We start from the raw sequence: 23,655 nt of genomic DNA, 5'->3' as shown, positions 1-23,655 counted from the left end.
AAATATCGCTCATTGATGCGCGCGCGTATTTAATGTAATGATTTATGTGGTTCCGATTATATATATATTTCCACTGATTCTTATACTATAATCATTCGTGTTATGCGCAAAACTATTCTTACAGTGTCATTTTTAAAGTAAATTGTTTACTCAAATTCAAAAAATCTAAAAAAAATTTTTACAATGGCAGATATGTCAATGAATATTGTTACTCCGCGAAAAATGTCTTTTGGTATTAATGGAAAGTTAAACGGTTTAGAAAGTAAAACACCTTTTTTAATTGGAGTTTCAGGTGGTACTGCCAGTGGGAAAGTAAGCAATATATTATTTCATATTTTTTTAAAAATATTTTAATTTTATTTAATTTTAAACAAAATATATTTTTTGTGTTAATTAACCTCTGCATTTAAGATTCATAAATTGTTTATCAATCGCAAAATTAAAATTTTATATATAATATATATATTTTTTTTAGTCAACTGTATGTAAACGTATAATGGAAAAATTAGGACAAGTAGATATGGATCATATGCAACGACAAGTAGTTTGTATTTCACAAGATAGTTTTTATCGAGATTTATCACCAGCTGAAAAACTTAAAGCTGAAAAGGGTCAATATAATTTTGATCATCCAGATGCATTTGATAATGACTTGATACTTCAAACATTACAAGATATATTAGCTGGTGTAAAATGTGAAATACCAGCCTATGATTATAGAAGTAACAGTTTGTATGTATCATTTAAATCAATTATATTTATTATATGTTATAATGTTATATTAATCATTTTTTGGCGGATATTTTAGAATGAAAGATCAAATTACAACAATTTATCCTGCTGATGTTGTTTTATTTGAAGGTATTTTAGTGTTTTATTTTCCTAAGATACGAGACTTATTTCATATGAAATTATTTGTGGATACTGACTCAGATACTAGATTAGCTAGAAGAGGTAAAAATGTTTAAATATGTTTAAATATTTTTTTGAATATTATTGTAAAAATTGAATATTATCAGTTTCTAATTGTTACAGTACCAAGAGACATAAAAGAAAGAGGAAGAGACTTAGATTATGTATTGAATCAATACATGAATTTTGTAAAACCTGCATTTGAAGAATTCTGTCTTCCTACTAAAAAGTTTGCTGATGTTATTATACCAAGAGGTGCAGACAATACAGGTAAATCAATTCAATTATATTATTATAATATAAGCATTGCATGAAACAATTTAATTTAGTAATACATAAATTATTTATATTATATTACACTTGTTTAATATTAAATATGCAATGGCTGTTATTAACTATCATATAAATAATTTACATTGTATCATAACCAAAATTCATCTTCATCAAATCTGCACCTAATTGATTATAAAAATCGTAATTTTATGATATAATTATGATATAATCTAATATTATAATCTTTTGTATTGTAATATGTATAATATTTATTATATGATGATTTTAAAATGTGTATTCTCTAATACACTTCAGGTGCAGATTTGGATTAATAAGGCAGCTTAAAATTTTTTCTTCATATATGTATATATGTGTGTATATATATATATATGTATATATATATACATACATATATATATTCATATTCATTTATGGATGCTGCCTGGTATGTAAAGGCTGCTAAAACAAGTTATCTTTTAAGTTAGTGCAAAGTGAAGGTCATATAAGAACGTACATGGTTTGGTTATTGTATGTTTACAGTGGCAATAGACCTTATAGTGCACCACATCTGGGACATTTTGCGTTTGAAAAAGGCTGAAAACTCATCCAGGCAGCATCCATACATCTATCAACATAGGCGTACTTCGACTAACTCATCCGAAACGCTCAGCAGATGATTTTAGCATGATATGCGCACTTATAAACATTACACTTTGATATATTATATATTGATGTAGGATAAAGTTTGCAATAATCTTAAATCTTTTTCTTTTTTAAATACAAAATATATCTCTTGTATACTTATACAATCGTATTTATATTACATTTATACTAAGTCGCAAACAATATTGCTTCTAGTATGTATGTACTTATTAAATCACTGTCTTACTTAGGTAAGATTTCACTATTCCTAAAGCTAGGATATAGTGTATAATTATACAAAATACCTCGTTTAAATATTAAATATTCCAATATTGCATAATTATTCAAGTTTACTCATAAGATTGATCTATGTTAAAAACGATTTAGTATTATTTACTTATAAGAATCATTATGAATATACAATGTATATAAAATTATGTATGTTTTCAAAAATTTAGCTTTTTTTACATAATGTTATTTCTCAATTAATAATTATTTTATGCATCAGTATATAAATTGAAATTTTATAATTTAAGCGAACATAAGATATTTCCTAGTATAATTCTTTGAATAATGTGATATTTTTAGTTTAAATTAACATATTATTCATATACTGCCATATTCAAAAACATTTAATTGCATTACATTCAATATGGTGCTATTCTGTTTATTCAATATTTATATTTTTCATATGCTCAAATCATTTTAATCTCAATTAAATCTTCATTATTATACAAATTAATTATAATCTGAATTATGTAATTTGATACATTGTTTATTTAAACTGTATAAGTGAAGTAATAATAAAGAAGTTACGTTCCCCATTATTACAAAATTACTTTCACTCATTTATATGAACTTTATATTTTGTTACAGTGGCAATAGATTTGATAGTGCAACATATAAGAGACTTCTTAAGCAACAGAGGTAGAGTTACAATCCAACCTGAAAGTTCAGTAAACAGGACAGAAAAATTATCTAAGAGGCCACATTAATTTCTAAAATTTTAAAAATCTTAAAAAAATTAAATGAGTTATTGTATTTTTTGTATTTTTTGTTTTTTTCAGTAATCATGTTTTCAACATCATAATTCTATATTAAGTTAATGATATAATTGAAATGATAATTAAATTTAAAAAAAAAAATATACTATAAGTTATATTTTTTACTCAATTTTAGTATTATTTATATATAGAAATTTAAAAGTTATTAAAACACTACATTTTATAGTTCAACAAAAAATATATCTCTAGATATATTTCAATTTATAAAAATAATTTAGCAATATTTAAATATTAAATAGCAATATTAAATAGTAAGTTCTGGATTGTAAACACTCATTAGTATCAATAATTTAAATTAAGATTGTTTTTGCTGTTATTGTATAGTTATTATATATATATTTGTTTTAATATAACTTATGTTCATTAATTGTATAATAATTATATACATTATATATGTAAATTGTATAAAATGCAAAATCAAAAGATGCTTAAATATATAAAATTTATTATTGTTATTATATATATATATATCTCATATTAATTTATACAATGTTAAATATTAATTATTGATAATAAAGTTCTAAATTCATGCCATCATGAATTTCATCTGATTTGCTAAATTAAAGAAAATATTATAATGTTGACAATTATTTTATTGAAAATATATTTTATTTGAAAGGATACAATCTTGTAATTTTATATGATCCTTATATATAGTATACCATTTTTTTAAAACAATTTTTTCCCAATGAGTTCCAGTTTGAGCTGCTATTAATTTTTTTAAATCTCCTATTGTGTCATCTGGATTGCATTTAACTCTAACTTTTTTTCCAAGACGATCATTGCATGTTATTTCTAACATTTTTTTTATTTTTGATTGCTTATCAAAACAAATAATTATTCAAAATGTTTATCAAAATGTAAATAAAAAAAATAAAATTCAAAATTATTTTTAAATGTTATTAAAAACAACAATCAATAAATATATCATTAATAGAAACTATATTTTCTTATATATTTGTTATTAATGTTAATGAATATATATTAATATTAATTAAAGTTAGATATTTAAAACTATATATTTATTAATAGTATAAAATAACCTATATATAATTTTAAATATATAATTTATTTCTTTAAATTAAATGATTATTTAAAAAAGAAATCTTAAATTATGGAAATATCCATCATAAAAATTGTTATATTATAAATATTAATAATTTTGCAAATTATAAAATATTATTTACAATGAACAAAACATTTTTAATTCTTCCACATTTACTTGTATATCTCGTAACAGTTTACAATTTATATATAATATTTTTTTATATAAATTTTTTCAATATATATAATATTTACTTACTATTTATTATATTAACGTTACTAAAAAATAAATTTTATTTGTGCGTATTTTAAAAAGAAACACTTCGATTCAATTTGCTCATAATCGAACTTCTAAATTATTTTATGTATACATTTATATCGATACCAACCAGTGTTACGAAACTCACAATGTTAATATTAAAGGTATGTTTACACGTAACATTAAAACTCATAATTTTATCTTATTTATCTAATTACCGTAGTTATTTATGATTGAAATTATCTTATGATATTTATAAAAAAATATTATTCTTTTTCATACAAGTTTTTTATTAAAAACACGAAAATATATGTTATTTAAGATAAATAAGATAATTTTATTAAATTTAGATAAATAATTTTATTTATAATATACAGTATTTTGATATGTTTATAGAACATTTTTAAATAGAAATAATTATTAATGAAAATAAATACAAAAGTGACATACAAAAATGTTAGTAAATGTTAGTAAAAGTTTAAGTTATTAAATTATAAACAATTTAAGTTTACATTAATTAAACAAAGTAAAGATAGAATGAAAGAACAGCATAAGAATTATCTCATCTCTCATAAATTCTTATTTTATTTAACTTTAATTATATCTTAATAAATAAGCTCCATTTTTGTATACTAATTTTGGTCTCTAGAATCGATCCTTCAAAGATGTCTGACAAATATATTAACATTCTGTACATATTTTTTTTATATTATGTGCTATTATATATTATATCTAAAAATTGAATGAATATTCTTTTTACAATTTTTTTATATCTAACTTAAAGAAAATTTCATAGCATCAGTAACAGAAATAGTTTTTAGAACTATTTCAAAAATATCCGGTGAATTTTTATTTTATTGCAGAAAAACCTATTAGATATTCTCAAGTTTTTGAGGAACTTGAAAAAAAAAAATTGAATCAATCCCTATATCGAAATAAATTCGAAGTAAATTTTTGTTCATACAAATTTAAATAATTATATATATTTATATATGTATTCATATTATTTTATTTTATATATGTATATATATTTGTTAAAATAATTGAAAGATATATAAATTATTATTACAGAAAAACAATAGAAATTACCATAAATAGATTAAAATCAATGTTCTTTGAAAATGTTCCGGATAATAATTGAAAATATAGAAAATATAGAAAAAAAACTATAAAAAAAAAAGAAACTCGTAAAGTTAAATTTGTTTTTTAATAACTTCGTAGAAATAGAATAAAATATAGTAACTTATTTTATTATTTTTTGTTATCTAGTTAATAATTATAGTTATTTATGATTGAAATTACTCTTTTATTATTATTGAGAAACGTCATTTTTTTTATAAATAGATAATTTAATAAAAATCAATATTATAATTTCGTTCATAATAAATGTTTACAAATATTATATTTAATTTATTCAAATCAAATTAATATAAAAGATATTAATTATTTAAATAAAGAAGTTGGTAAGGGAATACTAAATTAATCATTTAAACAAAGAAGTTGGTAGTAGAATATCAAATTAAATGAGAATTAATTAATACAGAAAATGTTATTCATATATATATTGATAATATATATTATCAATATTCGTCACGTTTAATTTGTTTTTTATAATAAAATATTTTAGATTTACAGGATAAAGTAATTCAAAAAAAAAAAAAAATACAGGTATAAAAAAATATATTCGCATATTCTTGATATCTTCTGCCATTATTGAATTCATGTTCAACGATGGCGGATGCAGCAGAACTTCCCGGCGCTTCCACTCAAAAAATGTCGTCAAAACTTTTAAGACAAAAAGCACAGGAATTTTTAACTTCAAGAAAACATGCAAATAATTTAGTAGATATAATTTCTCAATGGGATGTAAGTACAAATTCTAAAACCATTTCAAAATTCATGAATGTATCAACTTTTTAAGGTTATGTCATTTATTAAAATTCCTGATCACTCTATCAGGAATCCACTTTGTCTTGTCTACTTACGATAGAAACAATATTTGTCGAAGTTTTGAAAAGAGGTGACATGTATTTGGAGCGTACAATATCTCTTACTATTTCAGGTACGTTAAAATTTATATATAAAATTTAATATTTTCTAATTAATTGTTGTGTATGTGAACAGTATTTGACGTTTTCATTCATTTTTAAATTTCATGGTAAGAATTATAAATTTTTACATGTATAATACTTTGTGAAAAAATATCTTGGACACAAAGTTAAATGTAAAGATATATATATTTTTGATTTTGTACATGCTTAAAAACATGGAATAGCTTTTCCATAAGATTTATGAAACAGAGCCAAGTCCTGAAGCAAGATATATCAACTGGTTGAGAAACTGTTATGAAGAAATATGGGAAAAGATACTTACCTCAATGGAAAAATGTCGACCTGCCATTCAATTACAAGCTCTTACTACTGCTATAAAACTTATGGCTGAGGAAGGTAAAAATCCATTGGAACCAATTGGCAATTTGGGATATTACTTTCCATTGCATCGATTAAAGCCTATTTTAATGAAACTGCTTTCGCCGGAGAAGGACAATGCTGGTTTAATATCTAGATTTCAAGAAATTATAGAATATCCAGATGCTCTTTATTATACGTGGAAATGTCTTCCATCTCTTACTCCAAAAAGACAACCACATGAAATTTATATTAAAAATTTGCTTGAACTTATACATAAACTATCACTGCCAAAGGAAATTGAAGGTATAAATTAAATAGAGTATATTTTATTATATTTAGAATTAATTTTTAATAATTGTATTACAGAAAATGAGATGTCTGAAAATAAGAATTTATTGTGTAAACCACATCAAGGTAATAAGGATATAATTGTTATGCTTTTTTTTATGTGTTTTAATTTTTATTTTTATTTTTAATTTAAATATATTTTTTTTTTCTAGCTACTAAGAATTTTATATGGGATCAAGCTGGAGCAAGACGTGCATTGAATAAAGTCTGGGCTTGTGTCATGCATTGGGAATTAACACCACAATTACATAAACAATTATTAATAGTTCTTTTAGAAAGAGTTATGCCACATTTAGAAAAACCTGTTTTATTAACAGATTTTCTTATGGATTCCTTGGATGCAGATGGACCTATTGGTTTACTTGCATTGCAAGGTGTATTTTTACTAGTTACCAAACATAATTTGGAATATCCAAATATTTTTACCAAACTTTATTCTATGTTTGAACCAGAAATTTTTCATACAAAATATAAAGCACGTTTATTTTATTTATCTGATCTTTTTCTCAGTTCAACGTAAGTGCTTAAAATAATTAAAAATATTTTGTTTTTATAAATTATGTAATAATTAATTACATAAAAATATATATATTCTTTTTTTTTTTAGACACTTACCAGAAGCATTAGTTGCTGCCTTTGCAAAAAGACTCGCACGTTTGACTCTTGTAGCACCACCTGAAGATATTCTTATTATTTTACTTTTTGTTGGAAATCTTTTACTTAGGCACCCTGGATTAAAACGTCTTATTGATCATCCACAAGGAGGAGAAATTTCATCAGAAGAAAATAATTATGCAGGAGATCCATTTTTAATGGAAGAACGAGATCCTTTATTAAGCAATGCACTTCTTAGTAGTCTTTGGGAAATCAAAGCTTTACAGTGGCATATAGTACCAAGTATTGCTAGTGCTGCACGTTTCATTCGCGAACCTCTCCCTTCTGTAGAATATGACATGGCATCAGCATTAGAACGTACTGGAGGACATTTATTTGATAGTGAATTAAAAAATAAGGTTAAAGATATTATGTTAACATTTGAAAGACCCAATTCTATGGCATTACCAAAAGGTGAAAGGCTATTGCAATATTGGCAATTAACAACAATGCACTGACTGGCGATATTAAAATTATGCATTATATATGCATATTGTGCAATATGCATTGTTATCAAAAAGGGAACTGTTTTTCAATGAAAACGTAAGAAAATGATGCTAAACTTTTTGCGTTTTTTTATACGTTTAAAAGGTAGTATGAAAATATTGCATACTTTTGTATTATTTAAAGTCTAAAAATAATTGCAATGGAATTGATTCGGCGTACATTATTTCACGAACAACATGTAGATATGTATTTTTAGATTTCCAATCATGCAGCTGTCTAGCACAATAGCTACTTGTGAATGCTATGAATTCTGTTAAAAAAGTCATTTGTATGCATGAATGTGTGATAATAAAATGAAAGATATTTTAATTTAATAGTCACCCGTGTTTCATTTACAATAATGTGTCTACTTAATGTATATCATATAAATAAACATAAGTAGACTTCAAATTAAAATCGTATCATGGTACAATCTCATATTTTTAACAACTATTGTGAAATAATCCCATATTTTACTATATATATATATATTTAAATAAGCCCTCCATTATTGCTAATTATTATGTATAAAAAGACCTATGTACATAATTAGAAATATTTAATCTGAGATAATTAGAAATATTTCATTTATATCTATCTTCTATTCTCCAAAATCTGTAATATAAGTAAAATTTATATAAAAAATAATTTTTTTTATATCATTAGTATTAGATAAAAATTATTACAAACCCATGTTAATTGCCGCCATTCGTCTTCATTTAATGTATGCTTTATTTTCACTAAAATATTTGCTGGAATTTCAGGAGGTGTTATTGAAGTATGTTCTCCTGTAGTCATAATATATTCTACTTCCAAAAGTTCAGCTACTGTTGGGCGTGCTTTTGGATTATGTTGAAGACATTTTCGCATTACATCAATTAAAATTGGTGGTGAAAATGTAATTTTATTACCATCTTCTGACAGAGTTTTAGGAAAAGGAATATTCAAGTTTGGATTGGTTATAGCATTTACTTTAGCCCATTGTGATCGAATATGATGAAATGGTGTATGACCATATACTAAACTATACAAAATACATCCTAAAGACCATACATCTGATTTAAAACTTATCTGTAAAATAAATATTTGCATATAATTTTTCTCTTTAATCTCTATTTTTATATATAAAAAATTTATTTTTATACTTTATATTTAACATTCTGTGTAGGAGAATCTGAATTTCCACCAATATCCATTAATGCTTCTGGACTAATATAATTTAAAGTTCCTATTGGACAATTTTTTACAACAGATGTCATATCAGCATTCATACTAGAAGCAATTCCAAAATCTATAAGTTTCAATCGTCCCCGTACTAATAAAAAATTTGCTGGTTTTAAATCAGAATGAATTACTCCTAAAAATTTATGAAATAGAATTATTTATATATAATTATTAAATTATTTAATAAATGATTTTTTTACATTAAGATATTACCATTATCATGTATATGCTTAACAGCTGTTAACATTTCTGTCCAATAATATAAAATCATTGTAAGAGGAATTTGTTTTTCTTGAGATGTTGTTTTTAAAAGACGACTGAGATCAGTATCACCCATTTCCATTACTACATATACCATTGGATATTTAATTTCACTAAAATAAAATTTCACTAAAAAACTTGAATTTAATGTCAATACATATATATGTATAATATATATTTTTGCAAAAATGTTTCTTACTAATCAAACATTTTAACAACACATGGTGCTTGTAATTTATGTAACATTGAAATTTCTTCTAAGCAACCTTGTGCTGAGTCCTTATCCATACGATTAAGATTAACACATTTAATAGCACATAACTCAAGAGAAGATAAATCTTGTGCTCTTAAAACTTCTCCACTCATACCTTGACCAAGTGTACCCAAAATTAAATACTCTTTTCCTTTAACAAAAAGAGTTCTATTTTGCCTAGATTTTGGAATATTAGATGGCATTGAAAATTGTAAATTTAACGGATTATCTATAACTTTTTTAAATTCTTGATGTTGATTTTGATTACTAACTTCTGAATGTTGATTCTGATATACTGATTTTATAATTTCTTTATTATTTTTGATACAATGTGGAACATGTTTATTTGATATTTTATTTATTGTTTCTTTATCTGATAACTTATCCTTTTTACTTTGATTATATTTTTTTTCTTTTAATTCCAGATGTTCAACATTTTCTGATGTATCAAATATTTCTTTTGACAAATCTGTTTTATTTAAATTTTCACATGATGATTTATTTTGAATTTTAGGTGTTTCTTCATTTACCTTAGGAAATTGAGATCCTTGTAATAAATGTCTATTATAAGCATCATTTTGTATAAAACTTCCTGTGTCTGCTAAAGGTTTTCTTAATTTACCTCCTGTATCGAAATATCTAAAATTATGTATATTTATAAGAAAGATAAATTAATATTAACATATTAATTTAACAAACAAATTAATATATCTAAAGAAATCACATTATATTAATATATATACCTTGGAGTTTCATTCTTTCCTATGCTTGATGTAAAGTAAAAAGAATTTTTTGGAGTTTGCATAGAATCTTTGAAATTAATATTTTTGTTCTGTAATGGAGTTTGTTTTATATTATTTTGAGACCAATGAGATGAAACAGTTAAAGCTAATCCATGATCTTTAGATGTTGGATCTGATAATTTGTTTTGTGGAGTTTGAATAATATTTCTACGAGAAAAACATGGATCTGGATGTATAGAATTAGATGCATGTTTTAAAGGAGTTTGTAACCATTGATCAGTAGAATTTACAAATGTTCCTGTATCTGATATTAATGATTTACCCTTGGAAGATACATTTTCATGATGAATTTTTTCTTCACTTGCTATGGATGCTAATTTTTCTTCTACTGATTCTAATGCTTCCTTTTTGCAATTTATATTCTGCAAATTATGCATTCCAAATTGTGGTACCTTTTCAAAATATTGAAATGTAGAAGCAATAGATTCAGTATTATTGTTCACTTTACAAGAAGTTTGTTGGTCTAAAAATTGATCCTGAGTCAATTGTTCTTTAATTTCTTCTTTAATTTCTATATTAGTAATGTACTTATTTTTGTGTTCAGTTTGTGAAAGTTTTTCTTGTGCAATAGTTTGAATATTTAATTGCATTTGATTTGAATGTTCACATTTCATATTTTCATTTGTCATATTATGTTCATATTCATGAAATGTTGACTTAATTTTAGGCTCACATTCTATAATATTATTAAATGATATGGATTCTTTACAAGTTTCTTTTAACTTATTAGATGTTACATTAAGCAAAGATAATGATTGAATTGAATCATGTTCAACATGATCATCTTGTGGTAAAGGTTGAGGATCATCAAAATCTGATTCAATATCAGAATCTTGTGGTTTATCCTCACTTTCATCATCATCGCTTTCACAAAAATGTAATAATTCTTTTACTCGTATTGGTTGAAATTTTGGACGTGAATTGGTATGATTTTGAAAATCCATGTTATTTAACATAAGCCTGTCATTTGTTGATAAATCTGACATATTAAAAAAAATATAAATTTATTCTTCTTTTAATTAATTTTAATTAATTTATACTAGTAAAAAGAATAACAAAGATGTATGCATGTAAAATATATCACTTCAAAATATCCAAATCTATTAGAATAATTGGATGTTCAAAGTGATGTCTGATATATTTAAAAATTATTAATATGTCTTGAGGATCAAATAAAACAAAACAATTGTAATTATTTTCACTTTGTTGATTAGCAAGCATTATCGTATTTATGACTGTAAAAATCACTTGACTCATAACATTCAACAAATAATTCTTGAATGTATTAATAAAAATATAAAACACATTTCATTAAATATCATCAAAAACACTTAATTTTGAAAAATACATTCATTAAAATTCATAATTAGCTTTTATAGTTTTAGACTGTTTGCTTCATATTATACTGGTTTTTCGTTTACGTCATAAAATTCAAACTTCAAACATGAACGTTGATTGGTTAACGTTAACAGTGTTGCAATACATAACTTTATAAATTTAGGGATATTTTTCAGAACTGAATTAGCGCTTTTACGTAAATTAATTGTAAATATATAATTCATAGTTAACATCAAAAGGTTTTTTTTTATTAAATTAATATAATGAAATTAACATAAAAATAATGTTTTTTAATATTTTACATAATGACATGTTACAGTGTGTTATGTTATATTACAATGACTTATATTTATATTTGACAATAAATTGAAAGTGTATGATATATAATAGATGACTGAAAAACAATCATTGATTTTAACATAAAATACAATTTCTTTACTAATACATATTTTTTAAATATTATAAATGCTTAAGTTTTATGAATAAATTTTACTTTGCTAAAATTTTAAAAATTAACTATTTTGAAATTTCATATTTTACAATGAATTTAAAATTTGTATGCAATTATTAAAGTAGATAAATATACAATGTTGAAAATCGATATTGAAAAAATGTGAGAATATACATATCTAAAATATTCAGAATATATATAATAAAATGAAAAATATTGTCCTTTTTTTCCATTTATGCATCTTATTTTTAAATAATTTTAATTTAGTTTAAATATATTTGTTTAAAAAAATTATTAAGTTTAAAAATACATAACTTATTTGGTTTAATACAAATTTTGAACACTTGTAATAATCATAATAAAGAAAAACAATTTTATTGTACTATATTAAAATATGCATTATTATATTATTATTTGTAATATATATCATACTTAGAGAATTTCTGGAATTTTGTTTCTGGTCACTAAAAATTGCATATAATACATTTTCAAAGAATTGCAGTAAAAAACAAGATTTTATAGAATAATATGCAGTCTTTACTTTTAAATTTGCTTTATACTCTGTTTATCTGAGCTTAGTTTTTATTAAGGTAAATTATGTATAAATAAATTGCTTTTTTGTAGCTTACTTAAGATTTAAATTAAATTATATTTAACAAATTAATTAATTTATATATCGTTTTTTTTTTATTAAAAAAACGACCGATATTCGTTGCTACTTGCTTCTCTATTTCGAGATCGATCTTCATTTGTATTCTAGGAATTACTAGGAAGCAATCACGAAGATGCAAAACATTTAAACAGATATACTTCATCATTATTTTGCATCTTTAGTCCCTAGTAATTATGTTTTGTATGCATTTCATTTTTGTTATTTCACTCGACCAGAATTGATATAACCATACAAATATGATTTTTAACAAAAAGAAAATTGTTACTAAAGCTGAAATAAAAATGAACATGGCGCTTGGTAAACATTGGCAGTTTGATATACCACTCTTTAATCTTTTCGGCATATAAATACCGTGGAAAAGTCCGAAAAGTATCGAATGCCATATTCAAACTTTTAGTTACAAAATGATCAAACAAAACGATTGGTATTTCAGCGCCTTGCTAAAATGTGTAAAGATCAATATAAAAAATAATATTTTATTTAATCCTTAGGGACGAAATTAGGAATTGTATTTTAAGTAATGAAAAAATGTTCTAGACTATGTTGCAATATTCTTAACGTTTTCCATTATTATAATTAACAGCTCGCAATGGTGCTTTAAATGTTGATGCAGATTGTTGTTGAAACTGATATGCTAGAGGATGAATTTTAAAGCCATATAACCTGTAAAAAGATCATTTTTTGTTTTATATAATTATATTAGAAATATAAATGTTATTAATTTAAGATTTAAACAAATTTTTATATGATTTTTACAAAAACTTTTTAAAATGAAAATTATTTTTTATTTCAACTTACCTAGGTACAAACTGATTTGTTGGACGTTTGGGTCTATATTCTGGATGAACCATAAAAAGCATATGGGGAAATCCTGTTCCAAAATATGCTCCATCTGTGTGATGATGTCTAGAGCTTTTTGGTGTATAAACATCCATACATTTGGGACAATAACTTTTAACCATTGCTTCTCCAGGAACATCACTAAGACCCAGAGGCAACATAGGTTGGGATTCACAATATACACGTGGACAATAACCAAAATCTCCGGATTGATATTTTTCAATCATTTGAGCAATGCCACGATTAGTAAGAATGTAACGTGCATGAATTAATCCATAAAGTAGTTCTGCTGCTTGTTCAATTAATTCAGATTGGTTTGGATGGCCATCCAATTCATCATCTACAGAATAAAAACAAGCTTAAAAGTACTTTGATATTTTCTGGCAAGGTATAAATAATATATTTACCAGGTTCAAGATCAAGAATCATATCTAATGCTTGCCTATAATGTGGTACTTGTTCATTTAGTCCGGTTAAATTAAACTTATCCTGGATATAATCTTCATCAACCTATAGAAATATTGTAATTAATAATTATAAATTATTATTATTTATAATATATGAAATTATATTTATACGAAATTATCAAATTTTATAAATTAAATATCGTTCAATATTATTTAAAAATAAAATGTTATGGAAAATTATAATGAAATAAAATTCATTTAAATCAACAATTTCAAAATCTTTAATTACAGAAAAATGAGGTATGTTAAAATATGTGCAATTAAAATCAAATATTATGGTAACAAGAAAATACTTACTTCACAAAAAAATTCATTTCCCCTGAGATTGCAAAACCACGAAATCCAGGATACCTCCTCAGAACTGCTCATTTTCCTATGAATAAAAAAATGGAAGAAATATTTTTCTATCGATATATAGAATAAAAGTGATCACCGCGATAAAAGAGCGCAGGATTCGTATATAATACGTAAAGGTACGTGCGCAAAAAAGTTCTCGAATCTCCGTATATTATGCACACATATATGCGACGTCAGTGCTTAGTGTACGCCTGGCAATTGGTTAGAAAGGCGCCAACGAAAGGCTAGGTATGGGGAGCTGAGAGTGAGGGGAGCAAATGGAGTTTTCACTTTACTAGGCAAGATGCTCGACGTTACAGCCTATCCGGCAGTTCACCTACGTTTCCGTGGTCATTGCTGCTTCGTCAACTGATTTTCAAACACGATGTACAGTCCGACACAGCCAGGAAGCACATTACTCGAGAAAAAACCTTGTAGGACGAATGAAAACCCAAAAATAAACAGCCTTTACGGCTTACCTTTTGGTGCTTTGATTAGCCACGCTTGCTCGTCCCAATGATGTAGATAGCGCTGTCGTATCCTTATTCTATCCGCCACCTTCCGGCTTCTTTTTATAAATTTTTCTTTTATTTAAATATTTTTAATTAAAAAATTTTTTATATAGTGCTAATAAAATTTTAGTACCTGTCTATTGAATATTAATATCTATAATAATAATTTTAATTAAATTTTTATATGTATTTTCATAAACAATTTTTTTTCTACTTCGTTGACCAATGAACGATCAATGTATTTCCAATACACTACTTTAGCCACAAATTTCCTATGTTTTATTTTAATAATATTTATTTAAAAATAATATAAATGGTCACACCATTTTTCTATTTTTTCTTTGGATTTGTTGAAAACTTGTTTGACAATCAAAAAGATTTAAAAGTGATATGCATATTATATAGTATCACATGACCTGTATCCTAGCAACTTTAAACAACATAAAGTTAACAAACTTACTAGATACAATTTTATATTGCAATTGTGTTTTATATTTAATTACAAAATGGTCATTTATTATATATGAATTTGTACTACTATATTCAAGTTTTATACGATATTTTATATGTTAATTATATTTTTCGAAAATATGATATTGTGAACTAGATATCATAAAGTTATTTTTATTATGCATTATAAATTTATAATCAAAATAAAAAATTATAATTATATATGAATTAAGAATGCTACAATTGTTTATAAAATTAAATAATTAAATAAATAATGTACAGTTAAGTCATTAGTGAATAATTAGGTAAAGCTAGGTGCTATTTAGAATGTAAAAGACAATTTTATCTAGAATTCTTATCATTTCGAATAATTATCTTAAAATTCATTATATAAAAAAATAGAATAAAATTAATTATGGTATGTATAATATAGTAATATATTTTTTTATTAATATTATGAAGTATTAATCTGTTTGTTTATAGATGCATATGTGGTTTTGGTTTGGAAACAATTTAGACAATTTTTTTTTACCAGGATATAATGTCGCTACAATTTTCAGTTTTTTTTGTACTTGTTTAGGTTTATTTGCACTTGCAATATTATATGAGGGTATGAAAGTTTTACAAATCAAATTACAACAAAGTACAGTAAGCCTTTTACAGAAACAAAGCTCAAGAATATCAGAGAATTCTTGTTTGTTGTCTAAAATATCTTCAAACAACATTAGAACAAAAATTTCTTTACATTGGTATCACTTATATTAATAATTCATATATATATTTTTACAAATTTTTAAATTATAGAAACAAATTGATATTATTATAAATTAATGTTGTATATTATTTTGTTGTTTGTAGTATACAATGGTGTATATGGAGTTTCCAAATATTTCATTGGTTTGTACATACATTTCTTGGTTATCTTTTAATGTTAGCTGTTATGACATATAATGTATATATCACTGTTACTATTGTGCTGGGAGCATGTCTTGGATATTGGATATTTGGTCCACAACTTATAGAACTTAACATGAAACGATTTTATAAAAGACAAATATTATTAGACTGTGATAAAGAATGTGCAGGTAAGATTTTAAATATTTGTTAGAAATAATATTGTAATATTTTAGTACTATTGTATAATTTTTAGATAACATAATACATAGTCAGAGACATGAATCAACAGTTTCTGTTGTCGCAGACCAATTAATAACAGAAGCTACTGTTGAAGTACATATACCAAGAGATGCTTGAATCAAACATTTATATTACTAAAAATAGTTACCATTGTTTGTTAATAAGTAGAGTAATATTTTGTTTAAATATTTTATACAATAATATTTTGTAATATTTTGTATATTTTATACTTAAATTAATTATTTGTTATATATAATTTATAGTAAATTAATATATTACAAAAAAATATTTTAATATATTTATATTTTTTTTAATGAAAAATACTTGAAATTTTTTATATATTTTTTATATATAAGTTTTTGGCCCAAAAAATATACTCTTCTTTACTATATCATAGTTGATTAATTTCTTCAAATATTTCTTCATCAAATAAATGACTGTAACAACTATTATCAATAGTTAAAAAATGGTCTGTATGCATTTTTTGTTATTATATATGATCCACAAAGCCAACAAAAATAAGCATTGCAATGAATATATTGCATTTTATTACACCCATCTATTTTTTCAATCATAGCTGAACAATTTGGACATGATTTAGCATATTTCTGTAAATAATATTACATTATACAACTATTAATATAAAAAATAAAAATAAATTTAATTACTCATAAAAATATTAGGACACCATAAAAATTTATTAAAACAAGTAAAATAGTAATTTCTTATGAAAATATAAAAGTAATTATTGATATTAATATTTTCTTTGTTCTATAATCATATAAATCTTAGTTTTATTTTGGTTTCATACTTAAGAGGTTAAAAATTATTTTTATTAAATTATTTTTATATGCATTTTTGTATATTTAATTTAATTTAATTGTAATTCATTAATTTAGTTTAATATTGCATTGTAAATTTAAGATATTATTTATGATTTTACAATAGAATATATATGATATGCAAAAATAAACAATTTATTAATTTATTATATACTAAAAATAAAAAATTACAGATTTTAATAATTAACAAAAATAATTTAAATTATTAAAATTAAACATATGTTAGTGTCTGAATATTTTTTTAAGTAACTGAATATAAATTATTATTAATAATATATATAAATAAATATAAATAAATTAAATATTTATTTATTGATAAAATTTAATATATACCTTTAAATATTCTTCTGCTAAAAATTTTTCTGCAACTAATTGGATTTATTTTATGCCATATTTTTTTTGTAATAATTTTTGTTGATATTTATTACTATTTCAATATTCTTCAATAAAATTTAATGTATTACTTGAATTCATAAAACAAGATTCTGCTCCATGATATACCTAATACACCACATTTAAGTATTAAAATGCAATCAATTTATTTTATTTAATTATAAATTATTATACTTTATAGCAATAAATGCAAAAAATATGATCACTACATTTTGCTAATGTATCATCACTGTTTTTTACAAGTGGACATTGACATAAAATTCTAGGACAAAAGATAATATCTTTCATATTTCTTAATGTCACATTTAATAAAAAATATTAATAAATTTAATAAAAATTTAATTTACATATTTTCATATTGTAAAAATAATTTTGGACAAAATTTTTTAATTTCATTAAATGTAATATTAAAATTTAAATTAGAATATAGAATATTATTTATATTATTTTCACTAATTTTTATAGATATGTATGTATGTATATAATCTTTATGATATATTTAATTATAATTTTTAAATTTTATGCAATGTTTATCACAGTATTCTTTAAAACATATAATACTTACACTTAAAATAATTATTCTCAAATTCAGTTTCTTCTTTATGTTTATCATTATCTATTAAAAATTTTAATGGAGCAAAATACAATGTATTAACATCACTTCCAAATGAGAAAATTAACTTAAAATAATCTATCATATCATGATATACCATGTACATAAATAAAATATCTAATGTATTTAATTTTAAGAAAATAAAGAATCATTTTTTAAAAATTCAAACCATAAAAACAATATTTCTTGATCTTTATTATCTAGTCATATTTCATCTAATTTTTGAAAAATAAAAGATATTTGTCAAAGAATAAATATATGAAGTAATAATAGAAAATTTTTTTATTTGGATAATCAACAGTCAGTTATAAATACATTCTAATAGGTGGTAAATGTTTGATAAAATAATTAGAAAATAAATGAAAGTATTTTAATAAAGTTTTAATAAAATTTCATCCTCATCAATACTAGGAAATATATTATAATAACATTCGATTATCTTTTTTACTATATGAAAATTCATTATAGTTATAAATATTTGAAAGTATTAAAATTTTATCTTGTCCGATTATTAATCATAAATTGTGACATTCTTAAAATTTTTGAATTATTTAATTATGTAAGTATATTATTCATCACAAAATTTATAAATTGAATTGTGAAAACTATTTCAGATTTCATGAAGCATTATTATAAATCATATAGATAATCACATAGATAAGATTACAAACATATACATAGTTACTCACAAAATTATGTTGCCGAATGGATATGGTACGCTACCCCCTTCTACTATTAAAAGTGATTTTATTCCCCTATAGCGAATAATATACCGGAGAATACGTGACGTCACATTATCTTCATTGTCACTGTTGCATTAAAAAGTACGTCACGTAACACGATGACGTATGATACGACATTTGGTTTTGGCAAAAGCTTGACTATGTAATTTCTGTGTTTAATGTCGCAATGACAATGGAGATAATGTTATCGAGATATTATCCCCCTCCGATAGAAATTCGCTACAGAGGAATTGAATTACTTTTAATATAAAGCGGTTAACAATCATGTTCATTTAGTAACATGTGATATATTTTTAGAAACTATTTCATTATATATAAAGTGAATTTATTATAGTGAATATAATAATTATATTATTTATATAGATAATAATCATACGTATTAAAGTGAAATTATATTTTTATTTTTGATTTTTAGTCAAAATCTTTAGTTTTTAATAATTAATAGTATTTTTGAAAGAAAAAAATGAAATGAATATTTGTGTATGAAAATTACTAATAAAATTATATATAATTAAATAATAATATCAATAAAGTCATAATTATAATATATATTATAATATAATAATAATATGTACATTATATATTATATTATATATATTATTTTATATAATTATAATAATAATAAAATAATTAAATAGTAATAAAATTATATAATATTGGCAATATGAACAATAATCAAATAATAGATTTATTATATTGTAAAGCTTTGTAGCAGTAAAAAAATAAAATTTATTGAATCAAAATATAAAATAAAATATTTTCATATTTTAAATATAATTACAAATATTATCCATCTTTTTATTTTTAACAAGACAATTTTAAGTATTTTAATATGGTTTTGTATTTTATTATCTATTTTTTTTTATGTGTAGTAAACTCTCTATATTTTAATTTCAAAATATCTCAATTTTTCAATTTGACAAAAATCTTTTCAAATATAATTTTATATATAATTTTTGCAAATAAATATTCATTTTTTTCTTGTCAGAAATTGTTAAAAATTTCGGTAAAAAAAAATAAAAATATAACGTATTAACAATAAATTCATTTTGTTTATAATGAATAATTAATAACTTTGTATAATGAAACGGTTTTTATGAACCAGTATATCATAATTATAATTTTTATAAAATAGCTTTTTTAGTTAGTTTTTTATAGTTTAAATATATATTAAATAAATTTTAATATATATATATTATTTTAATATAATTATTTGTAATTATAAATATATAATTATTTAAATAATTTTTGAATAATGATAATAATATATTTATTTAAGAAATCCTATTCAATTTTTCATTTTTCATTTGCCATTATTTTTTTAGCTTATCATGCTGACAATTTGTAATTTGCAATTTAAAATATAATTCCGTCTTTAGAAAATATAGAGTTTCGTAATAAAAAAACTCAATGTAAGTTGTTTAATTATTTTTAATTATTAAATATAAACAATTAAAATATAAGAAATTTTTGTTTATATATTATTAATTTTCATTTGTTTATATCATAAGTTTGTGAATAAAAGTATTATAATTATTTTATATTTATTTATACATAAAAAATGATGAAATGTTAATTATATAATATTTAAAATAATAAAGATATAGAATAACAAAACGATATATATATATATATATATATATATCTAGCGAAGGCTCCTTTAGATTATGAAAAAGATATAGGTTAGGTTATACATGTATAAAATACAATTTAAAATGAATGAAGAATCATATTTCAAGAATAAAATGGCAGAAGTAGAAGCAAAACATACTCTTCATAGTGGTATTTTTCATCCTGTTTTACGACAATGGCAATCGCCAAATGTAGAGATTACGGTTAATACTCTCATGTATCCCATCTTTATCTCGTAAGTAAAATTACATCATTTAGATATACGTATATGTATAGAAAACTTGTTACATGTTTATAATCATTTTTATAATCAATAAACAAATACTAAAAATGAAATTTAAAATATTTATATATTTTATATAATATTATATTTTATATATTATATTATTAAATATTTAAAATATTAATAAAATAATAATTAAAATATTTAAAATAATATTTTAAATATTTATGTAATATTTGTATTATTTGTAGTTTTAAATTATAATAGAATTTACAATATAAAAAATAAACATTAAATATAAGAAAATATTTTAGATTAATCAATTTGAAGGACTATTATTTTTAAATGATTGTGTTTATTTTTTTTATTATAAAACTATTTTATAATAAAAATAATTCTATTATAATAAAAAAATATATAATAAATATTTACAAATTCTTATCTTTAATAATTATTTATTGAATAAAATAATTATAAAAAAAATAATAAAAACTTATAATTTTGTTATTATATATGTACATTACTTACATAATCATATTTTTCAAAATTAAAAATTATAAATTTAATTTGTAATATCCTAAATTTTTTTATACAAGAAAAATATTTTTATAGTGATGAACAAGATGCTAAGGAACCAATTTCTAGTATGCCAGGTGTTTATCGATATGGCATTAATCATTTACGAAAAATGTTACAACCATTAGTTTTAAAAGGATTACAATCAATATTATTATTTGGAGTATCAAAACATCTAAAAAAGGTAACTCTTATAAGAAAATGTTAAAAAATTTAATAATAAAAAATAATTTTTTTTATAGGATCATATTGGAAGTAATGCAGATAGTATAAAGAATCCCATTATTAAAGCTGTACCATTAATAAGGGAATGGTTTCCAAATTTATTAATAGCATGTGATGTATGTTTATGTCCTTATACTATTCATGGTCATTGTGGAATTTTAAATGAAGATGAAAGTATAAATAATAAAGCTAGTATTGAACGAATTTCTGAAATTGCTCTTGCATATGCAAAAGCTGGTAAGATTATATTTCTTTTATATATAAGTAATATATATTATTAAATGTTATATATTTAAAAATATATTTGATAAAGGAGCTCAAATTGTTGCACCATCAGATATGATGGATGGAAGAATAGGTGCAATAAAAAAAAAATTAGCAGCAGCAGGATTAATGAATAAAGTTGCAGTTTTATCTTATGCAGTGAAATTTGCATCAGGATTTTATGGACCTTTTAGAGATGCTTCACAATCTGCACCTAAATTTGGAGATAGAAAATGTTATCAATTACCTCCAGGAAGTAATGGATTAGCTGCTAGAGCAGCTGTTAGTATTATTGAATTTTAAAATTGTCTATTTTCTATATTATTTTTTTTAATATTTAATACAATAATACATTTTTTCTTTAGGCTAGAGATGTTGCTGAAGGAGCTGATATGCTTATAGTAAAACCAGGATTACCTTATTTGGATGTTGTTAGACATACAAAAGATGCACATCCAGAATATCCAATGTTTGTATATCAAGTTTCAGGAGAATATGCTATGCTTTATCATGGTGCTCAAAATGGTGCAATAAATTTAGAAAATGTTTTAAAAGAAGTTCTTTTATCAATGAGAAGAGCAGGTGCTGATTGTATTATAACATATTTTACACCATTAATATTAGATATGTTGCAACCAAAAAGCAAATATTAGCATCATTAATGTGATTAATATTTGGTGTAGGAAATAAAATATATTTATAAATTTTATTATTTATTATTTCTTGAAATTGATATAAAAAAATTTCATGATTAAAATAAAAATATCGAAAATTAATGATATTATTAAATTATGTAATTAATTAAAGTAAATCCTGTTATGTTTTATCATATTGCATCAGATGATTTTAAAACAAAAAATTGAAACAATTGTGTTAAAAAAAAAAATTTTATCATTTTTATATTTTTTTAGTTTAAATAATAAAATTATCAAATTAAGTAATTATTATTTTTAATTTCGGATGCTTTTGATATAAAAATTAATGTTTTTTCGAAAGAGAAAAAATTGATAATTTTATGGACATTTTATATAAAAAATTTAATTAATAATAATATATATTTTAATAAATAATTAGAAATATAATTAAAAAATATACGAATATTTTCTCAAGATGCGATAATGATAATAAATGGATAAATTTCTTCACGTATTATGAACCTTTCTCTGCATTAATTCCTCCAATAGTAAGAATATTAGAAATTTCCAGAAGTATGATACCGTTGTGACGTGGGCCTATCGATAGTAGCCAACTATATGTAGTTCAACCAATGAAAACGTATGTTTCCTTTAGTACGGACACTTTGGGA

At 22.3% G+C, this 23,655-nt stretch overlaps 7 protein-coding genes and 1 long non-coding RNA gene across 17 annotated transcripts; 4 read left to right on the top strand and 4 right to left on the bottom strand.

Annotated features, from left to right (window-relative positions):
* The first annotated feature begins 1 nt into the window (after window position 1).
* LOC410076 (probable uridine-cytidine kinase) lies at window positions 2–2,841 on the top strand. 2 transcript variants are annotated; one of them, XM_006558410.2, is made up of 5 exons: window positions 2–312; window positions 476–732; window positions 809–954; window positions 1,036–1,182; window positions 2,704–2,841. In XM_006558410.2, the coding sequence occupies exons 1-5, from the start codon at window positions 184–186 to the stop codon at window positions 2,820–2,822; spliced, it is 798 nt and encodes a 265-aa protein (XP_006558473.1). In that variant the 5' UTR covers window positions 2–183; the 3' UTR covers window positions 2,823–2,841. The 2 variants fall into 2 exon arrangements, with proteins under 2 accessions (XP_006558473.1, XP_393563.1); XM_393563.7 differs by having other exon boundaries at window positions 1,726–2,841.
* A 476-nt stretch (window positions 2,842–3,317) lies between these two features.
* LOC724489 (ubiquitin-like protein 5) lies at window positions 3,318–4,342 on the bottom strand. 2 transcript variants are annotated; one of them, XM_016911114.2, is made up of 3 exons: window positions 4,195–4,342; window positions 3,516–3,711; window positions 3,318–3,446 (listed from the first exon to the last, which is right to left on the bottom strand). In XM_016911114.2, the coding sequence occupies exons 2-3, from the start codon at window positions 3,691–3,693 to the stop codon at window positions 3,418–3,420; spliced, it is 207 nt and encodes a 68-aa protein (XP_016766603.1). In that variant the 5' UTR covers window positions 3,694–3,711; window positions 4,195–4,342; the 3' UTR covers window positions 3,318–3,417. The 2 variants fall into 2 exon arrangements, with proteins under 2 accessions (XP_016766603.1, XP_001120009.1); XM_001120009.5 differs by having other exon boundaries at window positions 3,320–3,438.
* A 1,338-nt stretch (window positions 4,343–5,680) lies between these two features.
* LOC411404 (nucleolar complex protein 4 homolog B) lies at window positions 5,681–8,428 on the top strand. Of its 2 annotated transcripts, none has more exons than XM_394878.6 (6): window positions 5,681–6,060; window positions 6,154–6,256; window positions 6,495–6,908; window positions 6,972–7,019; window positions 7,106–7,469; window positions 7,561–8,428. In XM_394878.6, exons 1-6 carry the CDS (start codon window positions 5,926–5,928, stop codon window positions 8,063–8,065), a joined length of 1,569 nt encoding a protein of 522 aa, XP_394878.2. In that variant the 5' UTR covers window positions 5,681–5,925; the 3' UTR covers window positions 8,066–8,428. The 2 variants fall into 2 exon arrangements, with proteins under 2 accessions (XP_394878.2, XP_006558474.1); XM_006558411.3 differs by having other exon boundaries at window positions 5,921–6,060; window positions 6,116–6,256.
* On the bottom strand, window positions 8,259–12,158 carry LOC100577120 (dual specificity protein kinase TTK). Its single transcript, XM_003249254.4, has 6 exons — window positions 10,575–12,158; window positions 9,778–10,470; window positions 9,531–9,691; window positions 9,239–9,450; window positions 8,784–9,164; window positions 8,259–8,708 (listed from the first exon to the last, which is right to left on the bottom strand). The coding sequence occupies exons 1-6, from the start codon at window positions 11,618–11,620 to the stop codon at window positions 8,688–8,690; spliced, it is 2,514 nt and encodes an 837-aa protein (XP_003249302.2). The 5' UTR covers window positions 11,621–12,158; the 3' UTR covers window positions 8,259–8,687.
* An 894-nt stretch (window positions 12,159–13,052) lies between these two features.
* LOC551655 (casein kinase II subunit beta) lies at window positions 13,053–15,313 on the bottom strand. 4 transcript variants are annotated; one of them, XM_006558413.3, is made up of 5 exons: window positions 15,219–15,313; window positions 14,701–14,776; window positions 14,344–14,446; window positions 13,895–14,294; window positions 13,053–13,759 (listed from the first exon to the last, which is right to left on the bottom strand). In XM_006558413.3, exons 2-5 carry the CDS (start codon window positions 14,770–14,772, stop codon window positions 13,651–13,653), a joined length of 684 nt encoding a protein of 227 aa, XP_006558476.1. In that variant the 5' UTR covers window positions 14,773–14,776; window positions 15,219–15,313; the 3' UTR covers window positions 13,053–13,650. The 4 variants fall into 4 exon arrangements, with proteins under 4 accessions (XP_006558476.1, XP_006558477.1, XP_624048.2 ...); XM_006558414.3 differs by having other exon boundaries at window positions 13,895–14,276; XM_624045.5 differs by having other exon boundaries at window positions 13,895–14,276; window positions 15,081–15,257.
* A 620-nt stretch (window positions 15,314–15,933) lies between these two features.
* LOC411403 (probable low affinity copper uptake protein 2) lies at window positions 15,934–17,225 on the top strand. Of its 3 annotated transcripts, none has more exons than XM_006558416.3 (4): window positions 15,934–16,119; window positions 16,185–16,450; window positions 16,560–16,786; window positions 16,832–16,952. In XM_006558416.3, exons 1-4 carry the CDS (start codon window positions 16,117–16,119, stop codon window positions 16,849–16,851), a joined length of 516 nt encoding a protein of 171 aa, XP_006558479.1. In that variant the 5' UTR covers window positions 15,934–16,116; the 3' UTR covers window positions 16,852–16,952. The 3 variants fall into 3 exon arrangements, with proteins under 3 accessions (XP_006558479.1, XP_394877.3, XP_026295634.1); XM_394877.7 differs by having other exon boundaries at window positions 15,967–16,119; window positions 16,852–17,220; XM_026439849.1 differs by lacking the exon at window positions 15,934–16,119 and having other exon boundaries at window positions 16,128–16,450; window positions 16,852–17,225.
* A 100-nt stretch (window positions 17,226–17,325) lies between these two features.
* LOC102655746 lies at window positions 17,326–19,732 on the bottom strand. The gene is made up of 3 exons (XR_407841.3): window positions 19,376–19,732; window positions 18,014–18,181; window positions 17,326–17,446 (listed from the first exon to the last, which is right to left on the bottom strand). It is a non-coding gene; the product is annotated as an uncharacterized LOC102655746 (long non-coding RNA).
* A 1,014-nt stretch (window positions 19,733–20,746) lies between these two features.
* Window positions 20,747–23,058, top strand: LOC413708 (delta-aminolevulinic acid dehydratase). Of its 2 annotated transcripts, XM_397149.5 has the most exons (6): window positions 20,747–20,841; window positions 21,169–21,296; window positions 21,897–22,044; window positions 22,103–22,322; window positions 22,399–22,631; window positions 22,715–23,058. In XM_397149.5, the coding sequence occupies exons 2-6, from the start codon at window positions 21,175–21,177 to the stop codon at window positions 23,000–23,002; spliced, it is 1,011 nt and encodes a 336-aa protein (XP_397149.2). In that variant the 5' UTR covers window positions 20,747–20,841; window positions 21,169–21,174; the 3' UTR covers window positions 23,003–23,058. The 2 variants fall into 2 exon arrangements, with proteins under 2 accessions (XP_397149.2, XP_006558480.1); XM_006558417.3 differs by lacking the exon at window positions 20,747–20,841 and having other exon boundaries at window positions 21,083–21,296.
* The last annotated feature ends 597 nt before the right edge of the window (window positions 23,059–23,655 follow it).

The sequence above is a fragment of the Apis mellifera genome, linkage group LG3, assembly GCF_003254395.2.
Source record: "Apis mellifera strain DH4 linkage group LG3, Amel_HAv3.1, whole genome shotgun sequence".
Classification (NCBI taxonomy): Eukaryota; Metazoa; Arthropoda; class Insecta; order Hymenoptera; family Apidae; genus Apis; species Apis mellifera.
Note: the sequence above shows the minus strand (reverse complement) of the source record. Positions and strands in the feature narration are given on the sequence as shown.

Excerpts from the sequence above, each read along its gene's own strand:
- LOC410076 (XM_393563.7), top strand. The coding sequence starts at position 184 with ATGGCAGATATGTCAATGAATATTGTTACTCCGCGAAAAATGTCTTTT. Across the intron at positions 313-475 it reads GTGGTACTGCCAGTGGGAAA|TCAACTGTATGTAAACGTAT; the intron begins GTAAGCAATATA and ends TATTTTTTTTAG. Across the intron at positions 733-808 it reads GATTATAGAAGTAACAGTTT|AATGAAAGATCAAATTACAA; the intron begins GTATGTATCATT and ends CGGATATTTTAG.
- LOC724489 (XM_001120009.5), bottom strand. The coding sequence starts at position 3,693 with ATGTTAGAAATAACATGCAATGATCGTCTTGGAAAAAAAGTTAGAGTT. Across the intron at positions 3,439-3,515 it reads TCATATAAAATTACAAGATT|ATGAAATTCATGATGGCATG; the intron begins GTATCCTTTCAA and ends TTAGCAAATCAG.
- LOC411404 (XM_394878.6), top strand. The coding sequence starts at position 5,926 with ATGGCGGATGCAGCAGAACTTCCCGGCGCTTCCACTCAAAAAATGTCG. Across the intron at positions 6,061-6,153 it reads ATATAATTTCTCAATGGGAT|GAATCCACTTTGTCTTGTCT; the intron begins GTAAGTACAAAT and ends TCACTCTATCAG. Across the intron at positions 7,020-7,105 it reads ATTGTGTAAACCACATCAAG|CTACTAAGAATTTTATATGG; the intron begins GTAATAAGGATA and ends TTTTTTTTCTAG.
- LOC100577120 (XM_003249254.4), bottom strand. The coding sequence starts at position 11,620 with ATGTCAGATTTATCAACAAATGACAGGCTTATGTTAAATAACATGGAT. Across the intron at positions 10,471-10,574 it reads GGAAAGAATGAAACTCCAAG|ATATTTCGATACAGGAGGTA; the intron begins GTATATATATTA and ends ACATAATTTTAG. Across the intron at positions 9,692-9,777 it reads GTTGTTAAAATGTTTGATTA|TGAAATTAAATATCCAATGG; the intron begins GTAAGAAACATT and ends ATTTTATTTTAG.
- LOC551655 (XM_006558412.2), bottom strand. Across the intron at positions 14,447-14,700 it reads GAAATGAATTTTTTTGTGAA|GTTGATGAAGATTATATCCA; the intron begins GTAAGTATTTTC and ends ATATTTCTATAG. Across the intron at positions 14,295-14,343 it reads GATTCTTGATCTTGAACCTG|CTTGTTTTTATTCTGTAGAT; the intron begins GTAAATATATTA and ends AGTACTTTTAAG.
- LOC411403 (XM_394877.7), top strand. Across the intron at positions 16,451-16,559 it reads ACAAAAATTTCTTTACATTG|TATACAATGGTGTATATGGA; the intron begins GTATCACTTATA and ends TGTTGTTTGTAG. Across the intron at positions 16,787-16,851 it reads CTGTGATAAAGAATGTGCAG|ATAACATAATACATAGTCAG; the intron begins GTAAGATTTTAA and ends TATAATTTTTAG.
- LOC413708 (XM_006558417.3), top strand. The coding sequence starts at position 21,124 with ATGTATAAAATACAATTTAAAATGAATGAAGAATCATATTTCAAGAAT. Across the intron at positions 22,323-22,398 it reads TCTTGCATATGCAAAAGCTG|GAGCTCAAATTGTTGCACCA; the intron begins GTAAGATTATAT and ends TATTTGATAAAG. Across the intron at positions 22,632-22,714 it reads GATTAGCTGCTAGAGCAGCT|GCTAGAGATGTTGCTGAAGG; the intron begins GTTAGTATTATT and ends TTTTTTCTTTAG.